Source organism: Balaenoptera borealis, assembly GCF_965194805.1.
Source record: "Balaenoptera borealis genome assembly, chromosome: 5".
Classification (NCBI taxonomy): Eukaryota; Metazoa; Chordata; class Mammalia; order Artiodactyla; family Balaenopteridae; genus Balaenoptera; species Balaenoptera borealis.
Genome location: NC_138862.1, coordinates 3932073 through 3952767, shown reverse-complemented (window position 1 = coordinate 3952767; position 20695 = coordinate 3932073). Strand labels below are relative to the sequence as shown.

At 50.2% G+C, this 20695-nt stretch overlaps 1 protein-coding gene across 11 annotated transcripts in view; it reads right to left on the bottom strand.

The window, feature by feature from the left end:
* Positions 1-20491, bottom strand: part of ZBTB21 (zinc finger and BTB domain containing 21) — a 37000-nt gene extending 16509 nt beyond the window's left edge. The window contains exons 1-4 of one of the 11 annotated variants that reach the window (XM_082393074.1): positions 19143-20207; positions 18820-18909; positions 17180-17377; positions 1918-9193 (exon numbers count right to left, since the gene is read on the bottom strand). In XM_082393074.1, the coding sequence (XP_082249200.1) occupies positions 6035-9181 (3147 nt within the window). In that variant the 5' untranslated portion in view covers positions 9182-9193; positions 17180-17377; positions 18820-18909; positions 19143-20207 and the 3' untranslated portion in view covers positions 1918-6034. The other 10 variants (XM_082393075.1, XM_082393076.1, XM_082393077.1 and 7 more) reach the window with 10 other exon arrangements.
* Between the last annotated feature and the right edge of the window lie 204 nt (positions 20492-20695).

Sequence of the window (20695 nt, the reverse complement as noted above, 5' to 3'; positions counted from 1 at the left end):
ATCAGTTATTCCCACAATACTAGGAAGAGCTGTCGATTAGCTACTGCTACTCCTAGGTTTACTGATGAACTTACCAGGCAACTGGCCACACTGGCGTGACCTAACGGGCACTTTAGCAGTGCTGGGCCACACACCCAGAACTGCGAGAGCAGCACAAGGGTGATGCGTCTACACAGTTCAAGGGGCTCATCAACCTAAGACCTGCTAATGGAACATTTCCATTCCTCCTCGGGCTTACTGAGAACCATGTAAAAATTAAAATACCCTCTGGGTCTCTTACTGAGTAGCTGAATCAAAATATTGTGGGGAACATATGCAGAGGTATTCAGGAAGTCTCCTTCTAATATTAGCTGAAAATCATCAGTCTGGTTGTCTTTCATCTCAGACAAGATTTTTTTGCTGCATTTATTTATCAAATACTTAATAGACCCCTTCCCTTGCCTGGCCCTGGAGATGAGGATGGATAATAACAGCCCCTGCCCTCGGGCCCCTCCCAGCCTCGTGGCATAAACCATACATGGTTAGACGGAGGTGGCAAGGGGAATGGCAGGACCGTGCCCGGGTCTTACGGGAACACTTAGGAGGACGACTACTTTGGGCTGGAGTGAGGAGTGGGTGGATAGGGGAAGGAAGTATTTTCTGGAAGAAATGATGCCAACCACAGTAAGTGGGATCTAAGACATTCAGCTGGCTGAAAAGCAGGTTTGCATTACTGTGAGGTCAACAAACGGACCCAGGGACCCTACTGCAGAGGGTAGGGGCTGATGGCCGACCACCATAGCCAAGTTCACGCTACAGCAGGGCTACACCAGGCTTTATTTTTAAAGTGCTTCTGTGACAACATGGGGAACATTTTCCCCAGACAAATGCTGTGTAGGAGGAATACCTGCCACTCAACTTCCACGGTTCACAGAGCCAAGATCTGGCCTCTGGCTGGGGAAGTATTCCATGTTGGAGACATGGTTTTGTCACCACAAGCGTTTGCCGTCTTGGGTGTGTGTCTAAGACCCAGGATGCAACAGGAGTGCCACAATCCCAACCTCAAAAAGCCGTGATTACTAAGAACAAAAGGCAAACCTAAGTTTTTTAAACAAAACAAAATTTGGTGGCAAATTGAATAGCAGGGCTAAAGCAGATTAAAATAAAGATTAAACCACTTATTCCTGGTGCAGTGTGTTCAAGAAACTTTTAACCAGAGGCTCCCAGGAGAGGCTAGTTTGGGATATCAGGCGGGGAAAACAAAACCACGGGAAGAGGCGAGGGCAAGCCCAGATGGACGGATTCGGCATTGGTCACCCCAACTCTTCACTTACAGGGAAAGCTAACAGCAAAGGAGTGAACACGTCTTGGTGTTTTGGAAGAGCTAGATTAGAATGATAAAAGATACTGCTGCGTGGAAACCCTTAAAACATGAAACAAAACTAGTTTATCGATTGCTATGCTGAAATGTCAACACAGGGTGCTTAACACGTTCCTTTCATGCATTTACCCCACAATCAGCTTAAAAACTACTCATCTGAACAGTAAAAAAAAAAAAAAAGGTGGATAAAGATTGCCGCTTATGGTTTTTTTTTTTTGGCCTCGCCACGTGGCATGTGGGATCTTAGTTTCCCCACCAGGGATCGAACCCACGCCACGCCCCCTGCAGGGGAAGTGCAGAGTCTTAACCATTGGACCACCAGGGAAGTCCCCGATGGGGTTTTAATTATCATGTATTTGTGGTGCCCAAGTAACTTAAGCTTCAGTGCAAATTTCATTCTACAAGCCACCTGGAGCGGTAGGGGAATTAAATCTCTCTCACGACTCAAGTGGCTATTCATACTACCCAAAGAGGAGGGCTTTATCTCATAAATTAAATTTTCATAAATTTAAACTCTATTAATTATAAAAGTCCAAAACATCCCAATGAGACCATGATTCAAAACAAAATACAGTACAAATTTATTGACTCCAATCAACCTTAGTCAAGATTTAAGCAAAGTAAACAGATAATTTGATACAAATAAGCAATGGCTTAACATTAGGTAGAAGTCCTATTTTACTATGAGTTTTCAGTCCAAAAAAGCTTATTCCTAAATAAAATTGAAGAATGATTTCTCTGCTGAGCCATATGACAACAAAATACACACAGTTATAAAGCCACATCTGTTTTTCTTTTAGCAATAAGCATTCATTCAATGAAAATTTTGAAACTGCCTTGATTAATGTCAATAAGAAATGATCACCTTTTGAGAATTAGTATTAATCAAGTATAACTTTGTGGAAAATCTGGACAGCACTAATAAATGACTAAAGAGCACTGAATTCAATTGTTTTAAAGATTTACAGTAAAATACTTTGGTTCCCAAACGACTGTCTCTAAATGGAATTTTTAAAAAACCTGACATTGACTCATTTTTTCTCTTCCAGAATCTAAACACGGACAGTGAGTTTTCCCCCCAGTCACGTGGCAACGGGGCGCCCTAGCGCACACTCCGGGAAGCACTGAGCGGGCACCCCAAAAACTATGCAAACGTCAAGTTACTTAAAGTGCTAAAGCCACAAGAGAAAAACCTATTTGTAAAACTTAAAAAAAAAAAAGCCAGTGTTAAAGAACTTATTAAAGAACATGTGCTAGCATTATTTAAATCAATAATGCTTTTCACAATTATTGCAAAAAACATCAGACACATCAGAAATTGATAAACTGACTCGTAACATTCCAATATTAATTACTGCAATTTATAAAGAAACCTGTTATGAATGACATTATTTTTGCAGTAAGAAAATGAAAATAACTTTACTTCCTAAAGTTCCAGATTTTGGCTGTACACACACACATCCCCCCACCCCCACACACACACCCACACCCACACCCACAGTTTGAGGGAACAAAGGCCAACTTGGATCAGTCCATTCCTGTCCCTCCCTCATCCGACTGTCCGGCTGGCCTGATTACACCTCTTTTCTCCACCAAAGGGCACATTTTATTCTTGTCTCAGTTTCTACTCTTAGCACCAATGGGTGCTGTGTGTGGATCAGACTATCACCGATTAAGTGCTGGGGCATATTTTCAAAGAGAAGGCCATGATGATCTGTTCCCAAACAGAAAACCAGGAACCACATCCATCTCCCTACAAATGCAGACGTCACTGTCGAACTGTTAGCTGTATATTTTGACAAAATTATAAACGCATACTAACCACAACTAGTTTTAAAGGTGAATATTCTATTACTCTTTAGATATTTTTATTGTAAAAAAATGCATATGATTTGTTACCTCCATTGCTTACTTGGATAAAAACACACTTTCTGTGGTGTTCCTCCCTCCCCCAAATGAAGAAAACGATTCAATAACAAGTTTTCAGATTAACAAAGAATATATTAAAACATCTGACATTCTTTCCACAATTGCATAAAAAAGCAGGCATCCTGAATACTTACAAGGAATAATGAGCTTTCTACATTTTCAAAAATTAATTACAATCAGAAAAAAAAATTTTCAAGAATATCTTTACTAGCTAACATGTTTCAGCAAGAAAAGGCCAACTTGTCTTATACCAAGTATTTGCCTACTGGCTGAGATAAACATTCTTAAACAGAACTTTACTGAATAAAGCAATTTACGTGTCTTTCATTATTTTACATCTTAACATTTAAAATAGTTAAATGAGTGGAAGCCTATTTTGTGACCACCAAAATAAACTCTTTCAGCCTGATGCTTTTAAGGTACAGTATAAAAAGTAATAGAAAAACCAGAACTGCATTACAAATGTTTTTGGTTCAAAATTTTCTTTGAAATCTTATGTTCCTTGCCTGGACAAAAATGTGAACAAGACCAAACACTGGCAATTTTAAAAATCTAACAGATATGCAGAGCCTATATTTAGATCAAAAATATTTTTTATTAATTAACGTTATTAAAAAATCTTCAAAAATGTAGCATAAAGGTTCAAGTCCTGGGACCCTGAATTTACAATGCCAAGATCCCATGTATCATGGAATTACTAACCCATCCTTCCACAGCCGTAAGTAACGATTACTCTGAAGGAAACTGGCTTTTTTTGAAGTGATAGCTACCAGGACGATCAGAGTAAGAAATACCACATTATACAGGCAGTGAGTTCAAAGAACAGTAATCCATCACATAAAATCACATGCTTTCGTTTTGTCTTTAAAATGCATAGATTTCTTCAAGAAAACATAAAGATGGCAATAATCAATAACTGCAACTTGATTTTATTTTACTTTCTCCATCAAATTTAAGAACAAAAATAGGAAGTAACCATATTCGGGGACTTTTGATAGTTTCCAAATGAAAGAATAAAAGGCAAAATTTCATATGTAATTTCTACAATGTACAAAGTCAGTTAGAATTTTATAAAAATGCTTGTGTTTCAATAAAAAAGTAAGAATCCCCTTCCTACCGCTGGTATGGAATGCGGGTTATGGACTGATGAGTAGACTTCTGCTAGAGCACCAATTTAAGCACTCAGCAGATTACTTCTCAGTCACAGTAGCTGACTTTCTTATTTGAAAGAACAGCTTGCAAAAAAATTAATAAACTTGGAGGCTTAATCCATCATTACTTTGAAAGAATTTAGGGGTTTCAACAATATTTCTGCTTTTATATATCTCACTTCCCCACCCCTGTCAATGAAATAAACTTCTTTTCCTTTTGAAACACCCCACTGAACTTTGGATTACACCTACCGAAAGGCTTTGAATTACAATTTACACAAAATTAAAAAAAAGAAAAAGAAGCCCAAGCCCTATGGGCCAAAATAAGTAGCAAACACTAATTTTGGACCCTTGATAGTACTTTAATACATATTTATGGACTATTAAGCAATGACTTAAAGCAGAAAGCAGAATGGTTTCACTGTGGACACTTTACCACCATAAACTCCAAAAAATTCTAACAGAAATCACAAGACAAAGAGGCAGGAAAATTGATGATTGTATATATTGTTCTTGAAAAGCATGTGGAGACTGCAGTGTGGCTTCCCCCTCTGCTTCAAGTCTCTGAAAGTAAACGGTAATTTGGGATTTAGAGCAGCTGTACTCACTCCGGGGGCTTGGGATCTATGTAAATATATGTCCTGACCTTACCTGTTATCCTAATGTTGTTAAATTCAAAATTTGTGCCATATGCTATCTTTGTTTTCTGTCCCAATACACTGAGAGCTTCAATTTGTGACAGCACAAACCAGAGGAAAGCAAATACGCACAGCCCCTCGATGCTGGTCTGAATTCCGAGCCGTGACAGAGCACTTTTGGTTACCATGCCCGCCACTACCGAAGCTTTGGAAACTGACGTGGAGGGCTTCCAGAAATCTTAATGTTTTCATTTCCCAAGTCTTCCATCACTAATTATATGAAATGACCCAAGAACAAGTTTTTGTTATTTTATAAAAATCTAAGTATTACTATTGCTGATTTATATTTCTCACAATTTTCATACAAAAAAGAGTTCTCAATGACCACAAAATACCAAATATTTATTTTTATCAAGTGTCAGGATAACTTATTAAAGTTGAGGTTTATCATTTTTTATTGCTTAAGTATTCTAAGATCTTAATACTGCAAACTACTCCACTTCGTTCCGATACATTTTCGACTTACAAACACGGCTGAGATTTAACCAGAACTTAGGCGTCTTAAGAGAATCAAAAGAAGAAATACTTGAACAGTGTTTCACTAATTGCAAATCAGTAAAAACAAAAAAACCCAAACCACCTCAAGTAAAAGATTATACTGATACCATGGAATGAGGAACCATGCAAACGACCAAGAACAAATTTCAACAGTAATGAAGTCAAGTCATCCTGTGACTGTAAGGTCCAGGAGCACAAGGTTTTTTGGAGTTTTTCTAGGTTGAGTAAGGACACTGCTGATGAATATCAGTTTACCTCAAACTTATATTCAAGCATGACAGTTTGCAACCTTTATTACTCCTTTCGGAAAGACACTTTGTTCCTTATGACACAGTTCAGGACACAGGCTGAAATCTGGTGAGGGGCTCCGGTCTCCCAGGAGTGAGGCGGGCGGCCTTTTAGCTGTGGGTCTGCTCGTGGCTCCAGAGACTGAACGCCGTCTTGAATGTCCTATGGCAGAGCTTGCACATAAACTGTCTTTTAAACGTGATCGCGGAGAGGGGTGGCGCGTGGTAGAACAGCGTGTCTGACTCCCGGGCCGCGAAGAGCTTGTCGGCGCTGGGAGCCGGGTTCTCGGGCAAGCCCGTGGGGCTGTCGGGCTCCAGGGGCTGGATCTTGGGCAGCGGCGGGGGCAGAGGGGGCGGCGACGGGGAGCCGGTGGGGCCCGGGCCCACCTCGGGCTCCCGGTGCGCCGGGTCCTCGGCAGCCTGAGCCATGTGGGACTGGAAGTGACTCCAGAGCCGGAAGTTGGTGCGGAAAGCCTTGTTGCACACGTGGCAGATGAAGGGCTTCACGGAGCACAGCAGCTCCTGGTGCCGCTCCAGCTGCTTGGGCGCCGGGAAGGTCTTGCCGCACTTCTCGCACGGCCACAGGTCCTTGGGGGCGGCGCCGGGCTCGGGCGCCTCCTCCTCGGGCCCCTCCGCCGGCTCCTCTTTGACCTGGACCTTCAGCGGCCTGGAGAGGCTGAGGTCTTCGGGGAGGCAGGGCGAGTCTTCCGGGTCGAAGTTCACAGGCTCGGGGCCGTGGCCGCCCGCGGGGTCGTCTTCGGCGGCAGTGGTGGTGGCGGCGGCGGCTGCGGCGGGGTCGGCCCGGCCGGGTTCGGGCAGGGCCTGCGGCCGGGCCGGGCCGCTGGCCTCGCCGTTGAGGTCGGGCCGTGGCGGGGAGGCGCCCGCGGCCGGGGCCATGCTGTTCTGGTTGTGCACCTCCACCTGGTGCCGCCAGATGCTGAAGGCCGACTTGAAGGTGCGCATGCACTCCAGGCAGGTCAGCTTGCGGTACTCGCACTTGCCCTCGTGCTCGCGCTTGAGCTCGGGCGAGAAGAACCTGAGGCTGCAGTAGGGGCACACGGTGGCCGTGCGGCACAGGCGCTCGTGGCTCCCCTGCTCTAGAAGAGAAGAGAGCTTGGCGTTACAGAGGCGGCACAGGTAGAGCTCCGAGCCGCCGCCCGCCGGGCCCGCGGGCGCCGCGCGCTCCCTGGGCCTGGCGGCCCTGCCGGCCCCGAGGGCCTTCTCTCCCGGGTGCATCTTCACGTGCTGCTTGAGCTGGGAGAGGAAGCGGTGGGCCTTCCCGCAGGCCGTGCACACGTACGCGCCTTTGGCCCGGGGCCTCAGGCTCCTCTTGATGGCTTGCACAGGGGAGCCGCCGGGGCCCTGGAAGCCGGGCCGGCCGCGCCGCAGCTTCAGGATCAGGGCCTTCTTAATCTCCCGCTCCCTCACGATGTCGATCAGCTTCCTCTGGAACTTCTCGTCCAGAACGGCGTGCGAGCTGGCGGCCGGCGACGGGTTCTTCACGATGCCGTGCTGCGTCTGGCAGTGCGTCCACACTTTGAAGTTGGTGTGAAAGCGCTTGTGACAGATGTCGCAGGCGTAGGGCTTCTCGGGGTTGTGGTACATGTTCACGTGCCGGTGAAGGCCGGCCGTGGATCTAAAGATCTTAAGGCAGTGTTTGCACTTAAATTTTTTGTTTGGCCTCGCTCCCTCCAACTCAGCGAATTCGTCCTTGCTCAAGCCAGAACCCGGGAAGTCGGCCTCGAGGAGAGGCGGGCCCGAGCGCTCCTCGCCGGGGTCTCCCGCGCCCGGCGAGCCCCGGCCCTCGGCCTTCGGCTGCTTGGCCGGCAGCCTCCTGTCCGCCTGGAACCGCCTCTTGGCCGGGAGTCGGCTCGCGTCTTGCCGGTCGTCGTCCGCCTGCGGGACCAGGTCCCTCGTGGCGGCCGCGGCGTCCCCCACGGTGACGCGGATGATGTCGCCGGGCTCCGGGGGGCTGCGCGGCTCGGCCTTGACCCGCACCTCGGGCCCGGGGGCCGCCCCCGGCCTCTCGGCCGGCTGAGAGGCGCTGAAGGACCGGAGGCGGTGCGGCTGCGGGGCCGGGGCCCGGGCGTCGGGGGCCGCCGCCTCGCTCGCGTCCCTGGAGGACGGCGCCCGGGAGAAGGCGCCGAGCGCGTTGCCCGCCGCGTCGGCCGAGGCCGAGCAGGAGCCCTGCGGGGGCTGCAGGTCGGCAGCGGGCGCGAAGACGGGCACCTGGCTGTCCATGGACAGCGAGCGGCGGAGGAGGCTCTTGACGAGCGGGCCGCTCCTGTCCACGGCCTGGGCCCCGGGCGCCGGCCCCGCCGCCGGGATCACCAGCCCCAGCCTGGAGTAGTAGAGCAGGTTCCGGTCCTCGCCCGGCCCGCCGCCGCGGCCCGCCTCCTTCAGCAGGAAGGGCGTCTCCGGGGCGCCGCGCAGAGCCAGCACGGGCGGCCGCGGGCTCCGCAGCGCCAGCTCCACGGCCACGCCTCTGGGGAGCGCAGCGCTGGCGCCCGGCCTCTCGTCCGCGGCCGCCCGGTCCTGCGCGGGCTTCAAAGGCGGCGCCGCGGCCCGCTTGGCCAGGCCGCCTCGGCTCGGCTCCTCCGACGGCCCGGCGAGGCCCGCGGGGCCATCTTTCGGCCGAGTCTTCTCGGCTGCCGCCACGTGGTGCGCTGGTTCCGTGGGCTTGGAGCCGGGGGCCTTACTGGCGTTGGCCTGGACCGCGATGCCGGGCGAGGGCCGGGGAGGGTGGCTCGGGTCGGCTGGATTCTGACTCACGGTTTTCCCCGGGGCTTCGTTTCTACTTTGACAAACGATGACGCTTCTCTTTTGAGAACTGTTCTCATCATCTTCTGCGAAGGGCTTCTTTCTGTTGGGACACGTTGGAAAGGGGGCCTGGGGCGTCTTAGAAGCGATGTTGGTCAGAAAGGAGATGCCCAGGCTGTAGCCTAGTTCCTGCACAGCAGCAAGGCTGCCCTTCTCCACAAATAAAGACGAAGAATAGATGTAGTTCAGCACATTGTCGAAAGCATCTGGCTCACAGAAGTCCAGCTGGAACACAGTCTGGGACTCGTTCTCCTGATTTGTGAATAAGCTCTGGAAGTACTCACTGCTGGCAGCCAGGACGTTCTTATGCGCGCGGAACTTCTGGTCTCCCACGATCAGGAGCACGTCACACAGCTGCCCTTTGAGGCGCTCCTCGTTGAGGGCGCTCAGGAGAGAGATGGCGTGGGCTGGGTTGATGTAATGCAGCAGCCCCTCCATGCTCGGGCTTACCTGAAAGACAAATGTGCGATCACCGTGAACAGGGCGGTGAGAAGCTCCCCCAGATGAGGGCTCCTCAAGGGCCCGGAACGTCAGCTGTCTTCTCACAGGTGCCAATGCTTAGCGGACTGTGGCCCAACAAGAGGTTTCTGGATGAACAATCTTACTTAAATAACAAGGAGAATATACAGAAACAAGTCTCATGGCTTAAGTAGGTCATCAATCATTAAAACTGAAGAATTTTAAGAACTAAGGTCTGTAACAGGCATTTCCATACCAGCAAAAAGGCAGCTACAACTTGGCAGGTACGTTGAGAAGCAATATTTGAAAACAAGGTTTATTATCCATATTTAGGGCCCACATCCGTTTGAGGCTTAATTCTATTCCTTATTGGCTCAGAGAGTAAGTATGAAGTACCGAACCCCACAGAGTCCGTAATTCTGAAAGGAAAGCAGTTTTATTACTGGATATGATTAAACACAATGTGAATTAACAATAGGCTGTAAAGTAGAGGTCTCAAAAATAGGTGAGAATTTGGAAAGAGGAAAATCATTTGCTAATTACTATTGCATCAAAGTGTTTAGCAAAGGTTAGAAATATTAAAGAATAAAGAAGTTTGTTTTCTTTCTTATGCTAAACACCTTGCAATCCGAATACTATTTTCTTACCAAATTACACTTTCAACAATAGCACAGTAGAAGCTTTAGCCTGGATCTAAACTTAATTATACTAATTCTAAACTAAGGGGTTTGACTTGAGATTTCACTGAAACTCTCTTCAAATCTAAAGGTGAGATCTAAAGGCCTCCTGGGGGGGCTGGTGGCGGGGGTGGGTGTCTGCCGAGAGGCTGGGGTTGAGATCCTCCCTTGTGGTCCCCTAGCATCTCAGATTAGCAGGTCCCTCACGTGAGACGGGTAACAACTGTGCCCTCCTTTAGGGCTGCTGCGAAAATTACATGAGCCTGTATGTCATACCTAGTAAGGACTTGACAAATGTGCAATTAATTTTCAGAAACTGCAGGGTTAATGGATATTTAATTCAGCATAAAAGGGTGCAGATTAACCCTCTGACGAAGATGAAGCCATTTCACACAGAGAGGACGCCTGACTCTCCAAATCTGACACTTCCCTCAGGCTGCTGCTACGGTAATGTCTCGTCTCTCTGGGTTGGTTTTATAATGCCATCTTGTTCTTTAAAATAGTTATGACATTTATTTTTTAATATAAAATGGATTCAGAGTAACTAAGACTATTTGGACAGTTTTATCATTCCCTAGAGGGTGAGCTAGAGATACACCAAACACGGTACCCGCACGTTTGCAGGTTCTCCTCGGGCTTCAAAGGACCAGGCTTTGCTGGTCAACCAGCCTCTGCGCTCTTCAGGAGAATCTGCAGGGAAGAGTTTCCCAGGCCACCACCTGGAGGGACCAAGCGTGATCCCTGGTCTTCTTCACCACTGATCTGGCTCCTGTTGAGGTACTGACTCCACTTGACTGGAGATGTGACTTTGCTTCCAGAGATGACGCCTGGAGCCCGTCCACAGACAACTGCCTTGGTCAGCTTGCACCGAGCTGCGGTTCATTCTTGCCTGGCATCGTTTCACCTTGATGGTGAGTGCTTGAGAAGGAGATTTTCTCTTCCTTTTTTTTGACTAGCTATTTAAATTTCTCCCTTAATCCTACTATACTGTCTTTGTAATCACACATCTATTTATGTGCAAAGAAACCCCTGTCATCATTTACAGAGGTCAGCAGAGAAAAAAATAAGCTTATAATGCCACACTCATAACTCAGCCGTGTTCTGAACACTATTTTTAGTGCAATTAATTTTTGAGACAGCTAGTTCAGATGTTGCCACAGGGAAAAGCAGCAGATGCAGAATCAAAAGCTTGGACAAGTACTTTTCAAAAGGGTTTCTTAAAATCAATTTAGTGGTCTGAAGTGAACAACTGAAAAAAATGACTAGGGCAGAGTAGAAAAGTCCGAATGTCTCAAATGTAGTAAGGCTGACTACGATCTTGTGAAACTTTCACAAGTTATATGCATACATTTCCACACATGTAAGTGGGCACTGGGGTGAGATGTACAGTGGTCCCTCAGTATCTGCAGGGGATTGGTTCCAGGACCCCTGCGGATACCAAAATCCACAGATGCTCAAGTCCCTTATATAAAATGGTGTAGTATCTGCCTATAACCTATGCACATCCTCCCATATACTTTAAATCTTCTCTAGATTACCTGTGGGTCAGAGTTAAGACAGTTTGAAGGTCAGTGCTCTAACCTAATCAACCTCTCTGAGCCTCAGTTTTCCCCACCGTAAAGTAGGGATAATAATGTTACCGTGAGAATCAGAAAAGAAAACCATAATCGCTACCATTTGTTCAGCACCTATAACACACTACAAATTTTACCAGAACTTCACGACATTCCCCTATTCACTCACTCAACAAAGTGACATTTCAGAAGGCCTGAAGGACGCAAGGATGAGCCATGAGGATCACTGGGGGAAGAGCAAGCATATAGGCACAGGGAAGAGACGAGGTAAGAGCAGGGCTGGCGCAGAGCTGAAGCAGCCGTGGATGACGACACTGAAGGAGCCTGAGGAGACACTCTGCAGGGCTGGGGGGGACCGCTGGAAGGACTGCACTTTTTACCAGGGCAGCTGTTGGAAGAGTCTGAGAAGAGGAATGACGACAACCTGAATTTTGTTTCAGAAAGATTCCTCTGGCTATGTTGCAAAGAATGGACCATGGGAGAGGGTGTAAGCTGGGAAGTCAGCTAGGAGTCCACCGCACCGATGCAGGCGAGACAGGACAGTGCCCGGGGCAGCGGGGCAGTGGGGCAGCGGTGGAGGTAAAGACAGCCATTAGGGTTTCTGGTGGACGACTGCAGAGGGAAAGAAGGTGAGGCGTTAAGGGTGTCTCCAAGGTTTCTGCCAGAGCTGGAAGGATGTCTTTCCTTGAGATGAAGCTTGGAAAATTGGTTCAGAATTTTTTCAGGAATTCAGTTTAGATGTTCTGAATGTGAGCAGGGACCTGGTCACTAATGTACCCTTCACGAGCATCCTTTCCTGCTTCACTTCCCCTGCAACCTTTCCTGTGCTTCCTGGGATCCCTTCCCAAATACACATCTACACTTGAATCCTTGTCTCAGGGTCTGCTTTTGGGGGAACCCCAACTAAGAAACCAAGGGACTGCGTGAGGACTAAACCGAGTGAGATTTTCTACATCCCTGGACGTGAAGCAACGCTAATGCACATACCATCTGCCCCCTATTCCTACAGGCCAAAAAACCCGCATTTTCTCACTTTTCATTGTTCGGAAAAGTTTCCTTCTTTTTCTTCCTTCAAATTATCGTGACCTCTATTTTTGTTCTAAGTAACTGCTTCTAACCCCTAAACCACAGGCTTCCATACTTTTTGAACGAAACAGGAAATTAGGGAAAAATAAGTCACAGAGTTGAGTTGTAAGAGGAACAGCCACTGTCCCTGAAAAGTATTTGGAATTTAAAACTATTCATTTGACTCTAGCCTTAATTTATAGTCATCAACGAGAGCGCCTGCTTGAAAAGTGGCTAAGCATGTCCAAATTCCTGATAACCAGTGCAGAACGGCTCCAGGTATTGATTTTTCCATACCATTCCCTAGACACCGATCGGGCACGAACAGCAGCTAACATCTGAGCGCTTACTCTGCCACGTAGCACTGTGAACAGTTTTCAGGCTTTAACTCAATATTTACACCAACCCTAGGAGGTAGTACCATCATTATCCCCATTTTACAGTGTGAACAGTTTTCAGGCTTTAACTCAATATTTACACCAATCCTAGGAGGTAGTACCATCATTATCCCCATTTTACAGTTGAGAAGGCTGAGGCACACAGGGTTAAGGCTATGTGCCTGAGGCTCAAGTTTGCACAGATAATAAGGAGCAGAGCAGAATTCACACCAGGTGACTTGGCTCTGGAGGCCATGCTCTTCACCTGCACACCATACCAACCTCTAATTTCCTCTTTTAATTCCCACATAAACATCTGAGCTAGGCACTGCCATCATCCCTGTTTTACAAATTAGGAAACCGAGGCATCGAGAGGTCAGGTAGTGTGGCTAAGGTCACCCAGTCAGTTAACAGTGGGGCTGGGAGTCGGGCCCCAGAGCCTGGATTCTTGGTCATCACGTTACACACTTCTCATGGTCGGGCACCGGTCTAGTATGTGCTAGAACTGGCCAGACAGGGAGGGTGGCAGTCTGACAAGCATGGTCCTGCCTTACGGCTCTTAGTCTTGCGTGGGAACAGGACAAGTCAATCCACCACACACTCCGGTGTGCTAAGCACCAGGGGGCAGGGTGCAGAGGTACAGATGGAGTACAGGTGATGGCACTGGATCCAGGTGAGAGGAAGGTCAGGGAAGGGATTCTACAAAAGAAGTTTCCTGAACAGGCAGGAGTCAGAAAATATGGGAGTCAGGAAGGAAGCGTTAAGGACATTTCAAGGACAGGAGCAGTGTGTCCAGTACACAGAGCCAAGACCAAGTGCCTGGCTGGAGCAAAAGACACATGGAGGGGAGGGCGGGTGATGAGGCGGGGGAGGGGGTGGAGGCATGAGGCCCTGGGAGCAAAATTAAGGCCCCCCAAGGGTCATCGGAGGACGGTGACCTCTCCCATCTTCTTCAGGAGCCCAGGACAAGGGCTCTAGGTGTAAAAAGCCCTTGCTTTTACCTTGTAATTCAATCATCAAAGCTTAACAATGGCCCCTTTCCTGGTCTAGCTGCAAACAATTAACATTTTGGACTTCTGTGTTTTAATGACACAGTAGGTATATTTATTGAGCTTCACAACTTCATTAAAAATATAAAATGCTACACTAAGAACGCAGGCAAAAACGGGGGTGAGAATCACGACTGCTGCGTGTCACGAGATAATCCAGAAAACCCTTGGTAGCTGGTGGATGTGCAGACTGAACGCTCAAGGCCGCCTGCTTTTCTGCTTTTCAGCCTCAGGTGAGGCCAGCTTTGGTGCTGGAGGTACCTTCTCCTCCATCAGTCTGCTGGGTCATCAAACTCCAATCTCTCGTGGGCGCTCAGGACCTCTGACTCACAGAGGACAGCGCATGCCGGGTCTGCGGGCTCTGACGTGGACACGCGCGCTGCCGCTGCATCCCCGGCCCCTCCTGCCCACCGCTCGTCTCCATGAGCCTCCAGCGCCCGAGCTGCCGCCACCACTTCAGTCACGGTGGAGACCTTGGTGCTCTTACAAGAAAAGTGGGTGAAACATGGAAGAAAAGGCCCCTTTGCCACAGAAAAAGCTGGGAGGAAATCCCCCAGGAAAACCAGCTCCTGAAGCGGGGCGGGCTTGCTTACCACTTGGATCCCTGCACACAAATATCTTCCCAAACTCTGCCGAAATTGTTTCTATTTCATGTTGTTTCCTGATATTTCAAAATGAGAGAATCTTTACAGTTCACAATTCACGGCCGTCACTATAGCTCCACGGGAAAGACTTTCAAATTAGTCTACTTGTCTCAAATCCTGGCTTTGCCACCTGTTAGGTATGTAACCTTGTAAAGATCACTCAACCTGAGTACACGTTTCCTCAACCTGTTCAATGGGGTAACACTGCCCACCACACAGGATTCTTACGAAGAACAAAAGACGCCGTATGTGTGCAAGCTCCTGGTACATATAGTGTTTCCCGTCTGCGCGCAGGCACTTTCCTTCCTCTTCTTCCTTTCCTGAACGTTTCCATGGTAGGACAGACATGTAAGACTAAATATAACGAAGCATACAAAGAGTGCTGCGAATTCTGTTTACAGGAAGCAGTTAATTTGGCCGAGGGGTGGGAGGGTCGATGAGTGAACAGTGGGGACCTGAGGGAAGATGGGGGACTCATTGCTTACCAGACAATTATAATGATATCAATACTACAGGTTCCACTCTTCACCATTCTACTGTAGATACTTTCCAGAAACATGTATCTAATAGTGCCAGAGCTTAAAGTCTCCAGAAGCCCCTGGCTTGAATGAAGTTCCAATTCCCTAGAATGGCTACGGAGCACTTCACAACTGGATTCCAGAAAACTATTTCATACCACCACCTCAAAGTCCTCAGGTGCTGAGTGCTAAGAGGGGCAGGGAATTCATATCTTAATATAACGTAATTCAATGCAAATAATTCCCTCTTTATACCAACTGTAGGAAGCTGAGGTTTTTAAGGAGATGGAGGAAAGGTAGGCAATTCTGGACCATAGAACATTCCGGGGGTATAAACAGAAGCAAAGCAGAACTAGACACTTGGATAAAAGGACACCAGGAGGGGAACAATGGGCGCAGAAGGGGAGATGAGAAGGGACCAAAATAACCTCACCAGCTTTCGAGTTTTGGAGACGAACACTCAGGCTGGTATCAGAGCTAAGGTACATTGTAAATCAAACTTGCTCCAAGACCAGCCCACAAAACCCTTACCACCAGATCTATAGGAGAATCTCTCTTTAATACAAACATTAATGTGAAACTGAACTCTGGGCACACAATCCTTTGGAATGCTGGAGATTGCTTACATAGCCCTAGCCATGACACTGGGCGAAGGAATGCATAGAACACAAAGCAAACACGCAGTTAGAAAAACAAAGCATCTACGTTTGGCTTCGGGATATAAACACACCCCCCGCTCACCCCCGACCCTCACCTCTGGGTCTAGCCTGACTCTCTCCGTTTGATTTTACTATGAGATGGTGGCAGGCGGGCGGCTCTGAATTTACGCCTCATCACGGCTCACTTGGCGACAATGCAGATGTGCAGACACCCTCGAAAGCGCCTGGGAGCTCAAAGCCAGCCTCGCCGACCTGACCCTTCAAGGGCAGCGACGTCACCCCTGGGACCCCATCTCGCCACAGGCTTAGTGTCCCCCGAGGAGGGCTGGTCTGGTCTAGGGTGCGCGCGCCGCCCCACCCAGCAGAGTGCACCCCGGTGCACAGAGCTGCCTCCCGTTGTGCCGCTCCTGCCGAAGCACCCGGTCCCGAGGAGTCTGAGGCGCTGCGCCCCCCTCGCTCAGGACCGGGCGCACAACCATGCCCAGCCCGTTAGGAACTTTCTCCTTTGGAATACGGGCTGAGAGCAACAAAGGCAGCGCTGCCGGAGCGGGTTCATCTCAGCCCTGGCCTCAGGGTGCAGCCGGCAGCGCCCGCCACACAGGCTCCTGCAGTTACCTTGGTTTCTGTGCTTCCCGGCCCAATTCTCTGTCTTTCCTTCAATGTCAAGAGCAGCCCTCTCTCTACCTTTAAGTTTCTTTTTCTGTTCAAGCTGGCCTGGCAGTTTCTGCTCTTGTCATTAAAGGACCCTGACTAATAAGATTTCCAAGTGGTATTCGTCCTTCCCGTCATGCCCTCCAAATCCATCTTGACTGAGCTTCCGAAAAAAACCTTTGGTCATTAACTGGACGCACACATTAAGTATTACTATTATGAATTCAACTTCTTTACTGAGCCCCTATTATGTGCAAGTCACAATTAGACACACGTGAAATACAGGGTCGCACAGGACAAGGCCCCCACTTTCCATCGGGGTAAATCAGACGATGAACAGGGAAACAAGTAAAAAAAGATAACTTTGGACTGTGCTAAGAGCTACAATGGAAATAAGTAGGGAGCTATGACTGGGGGGAGGTAACCAGGGTTTGGAGGGGATGGTCGGGAAATGCCTCGATGTGACAGTTTAGCTGAGACCTAAGACCTGAGTAAAAAGACATAAAATGATAAAAACGAAGGTTCTCCATTAGGTTAAAATGCAAAACTTTAAAAACATGGACTTCAAGGCTCTGTAAATCTGGTTTCAAACTACATTTTAAATTTTCTTTCCTTTAGTTATCGCCTCATGATAACTTCCTGCTTCAGATACTTTGTCTCTGAGACACCACCCGCAGGTCTTGCTGCTTCTGTCACCCAATCTGCAATGTCCCAGATCCCCCCTAACCCCGCCCCCAACACCACTCAGCTGAACGTTACTCACCCTTCAAAGCTCAGCTCGAGGCCATTTCCTCCATTAAGCCTTCAGTCATGGGCTGGACTGTCCCCTGCGATTCCTAGGTCGAAGTCCTAACCCCCAGCACCTCAGAATGTAAGCGTATGTGGAGACAGGGTCTTCTAAGAGACCGTAGGTTGTAATGAGGCCTTAAGGGTGGGCCCTAATCCAACGTGACTGGTGTTCCTGTAAGAGGTGGAGATAAGGACACAGACACAGAGAGGAACCATGTGAAGACAGAGAAGACGACCGCCCACAAGCTGAAGGCTGGGGAGAAATCAAGCCTGCCAGAGCCTTCATCTTGGACGTCTAGGCTCCAGAACTGTGGGAAATACATTTCTGGTGTTCAGGGCCCCCAGTCTGTGGTGCTCTGTTACGGCAGCCCCAGCTAACTAATGTACACACCTTCCTTGACCACTGCAGTTTATAACGAGCAAACGCCTTTCCACTGCAGTATTACAGAGGGACACCATTTACGCAGTGTTTACTCAGTGCCGTATACTCTAAGTTGTCTCTCCCCAGCGGAAATGTAAGCTATTTAAGGACTAGAAATCTATTTAGTGTCTTCTGACACTCTTTGCAATGCCCAACGTGGTATCTCACACGACAATAATATCTGTTGATTTTTCTGTACTCTGACACTCTGATTAGATGAGTGGAAACCGTGCCTTTTATTTGTTTTCCTAATGCAGAGCTGGTCCCACCAGTACCCTTCAGAATACTATATTGATTCTTCCATTCCTCCCTAGATAAAATGCAAACTCTACAGACTGGCACGCAGGAGTCTTCATATTCTGATCACAATTCACCTCTCCACCCTTACTGGACAGCATGAGGGTCGGCCGGCATCTACCCTACAAACCTGCACACCCAATTTCCACCGACTATCTTTCTTACCTTTCCTTTACTTGGCTAACCTCTACAGAAAGATCCAGCTCAAACGTCACCATCTCTACAAAGCTCTAGTGATGTGCTCCTGGCCAGCAGCTCAGCCATCTAAGCTACCACAATACTTTGTCTCCTCTGCAATAACACAACTATGTTGAATGATCTGCCTTTATATCTACCCTCTCATGAGAGTCCTTAAAAGGAAGAACCCTTGTTGTCAGCTGTGTATTCCTAATGCCTAGTGCAGGCCCAGCAGGTACCTACTGGCCAAAGAGAGAAACCATCATTAAGGCTCGAGGCCTGGGCGGGCTCATCTCTGCTGCTCCAGCATCCGGCACAGAGAGCAGCGCGTGGCAGCGGTCTTCGCTTTGTGTGTGAGCGCCTGTGGCCTTAGCTCCTACCAGCCGATGACTCCCAACTCTGTATCCCTGCTGAGGCTTCTCAGGACTTGTCCATCACAGGGCAGCCCTCTTGTCCAGGATGGCACCTAGGACCCTGCCTTCCCACATCTGCCCGTCCCCACACATTCCCTGTTTAGTTCGGTGTGCTGCCAGCCAGCGGGTCTCCCAGACTGGAAACCTCTTCTCTTTCCTTTCTAGCCAGTGACCAGCCCCTGTCAAGCCTTGCTCGTGATCAGCTCTAGCGTCTGCTCTCCTCATCCCCACCGGCTTTGGTTCCTCCAGTCATCGCCCCTCACCCAGAGACCCTCTCAGTACCTCGGCCCCTCTTTTGTTACACACCTAACATGCCCTGCCATGAACACCGTCAGGTTCCTCAGGGGCGGGGGTCATATCCTTTCCAACTTTTATTTCCAGAGAATGAAGCACACTCTACACCGAACAGTGTAAAAAGGAAGAATAAATTAGATGCAACGTTATTTTTAAGTGAACCAATGCCCCCCATGTCTACTTTCTTTTTACCATCGATATTTACTGGTACTCATATTTAAACGTCATGACTATTAGTCATTACGGTGGATGAAGGATTTACTCCAAGCACCAGCGGGTAAAAGTTTCCAAAAGCAACTGTCAACGAGAAACCTTTCTGACACGGATTAACCCACTTTCTTCCGAACAAGGAATCAGACCACAACGCGCGCTCCCCATGGATGACGCAGGGTCACCGCTGTCAACAGTCCTGGACGCTGCGGAATACCTGGCGCCGCCAGATGCCAGGCGTGAGCGGGGCTGGTGGCTCCGGCCCGAAGACCCCAGGGTGCTGTGCACTGCGCGGGCTCCGGTCACCGCTTCCCCCACCTCCCACTGCCAGGCCGCCCCGCTGGAGAACCTGTCTCTACGGTCACCCCTCTAAACCGTGCTGCCGAAGCGGCGTCCTCCAGAACCGCGCGGCGCTGCGGTCGGAGCGCGCAGCAACCGGGGTGGAGGGCCAGGACCGAGGGGCGCTCCCGCGGTCACAGCCATGCTCTCCCGTACGGGGCCCAGTGAACGCGCGCCAGGTAAGCGGTCTGGGCGAGAAGAGAAAAGATCTCGGGGAGTCCGGCCAGCAGAGGTCTCTGGGCGGGGGTCTCCAGCGCGGCCGGTCGGCAACCTACGCCTCCGGCCGCAGGTTTCGGACGGGGGCTTTCCCGAGCGGCGGGGGAGGCCCTCCGCATTACAGCAGAGACGCTCGGGGACAGCGCTGGAGAATCGGGGAGACGGGTCCTCCCGGGGGTCTGCGGGGGGCCGGCCAGGAGGCGAGGCGGGGCGGGGCAAGCAGTCCATTCGGGTCATCGGTTGGATGTGCCGGCGGCCGCCAGGCGGGGCTCGAGGGCCGGTGGGGCGAGGGCGGGGGCGCGGGCCGCGGCAGGTGCGGGGGTCCCCCCGCCCCGCAGCTTCCGCGTACGCCCGCGCGCCCCGGCAGACACCGGCCGGCCTCCACGGCTGCCCGGGATGGAGCACGCGCCCGCGGCCGGAAGGCGCCCCAACAGCCCGGCGCAGGAGCGCCGGGCCCGGCGAGGGAAGCCCAGTAAGGGACGGAGCGTGCGCAGTGGCGAGGGCGAGGCCAAGTGCGGGCAAGGAGCATGCGCACTGTGAAGGCACAACGGGCTACGTGGGAGCCCGGGGCATGCTCGGTGAGCGCCGGGCCCGGCGCACGCGCAGAAGCGCTCCGAGCCCGCAACCCGCCGGCGGAGAGAAAAAGGAGGAGAGAAATCACCTCAGAGTTACGTCAGGAAAGGCCGCGTTTTGCGGGGAGGCTGTGGCCTCCCACGGGCCCCGCAGTTCTCCTAGGGCCAGGGGCCTGACAGTTACTCACCGGCCTTCAGCCCCGAGGCAGACGCCAGGCCCCTTCCCGCTCACACTCGGCTCGCGCGCGCCGCAGCCGCCGCTGCCGCTGTGATTCCATCCATCTTGAATTTGACGTCATCCCACACCAGGGATGAGGTCATCGCAGGCAGCGCTCGTCACGTGCGCGGCGCTGTGATTGGCCGCTAGGCGCAGGGGGGCGGGGCGAGGGAGGTGCGCGGCGCGGGGGGCCGGACGAGGGCGGGCCCGATGGCAGCCGGCTCGCCGCCACCGCCGCCGGGTCCTCCCGCGCGCGCCTTCCGCCCGGTGTTCCTCCTCCCGAGCCGCACGCGCTCGCGTCCTTCCCCGGCCCGAGGCGGGGCGCGCGTCCCCC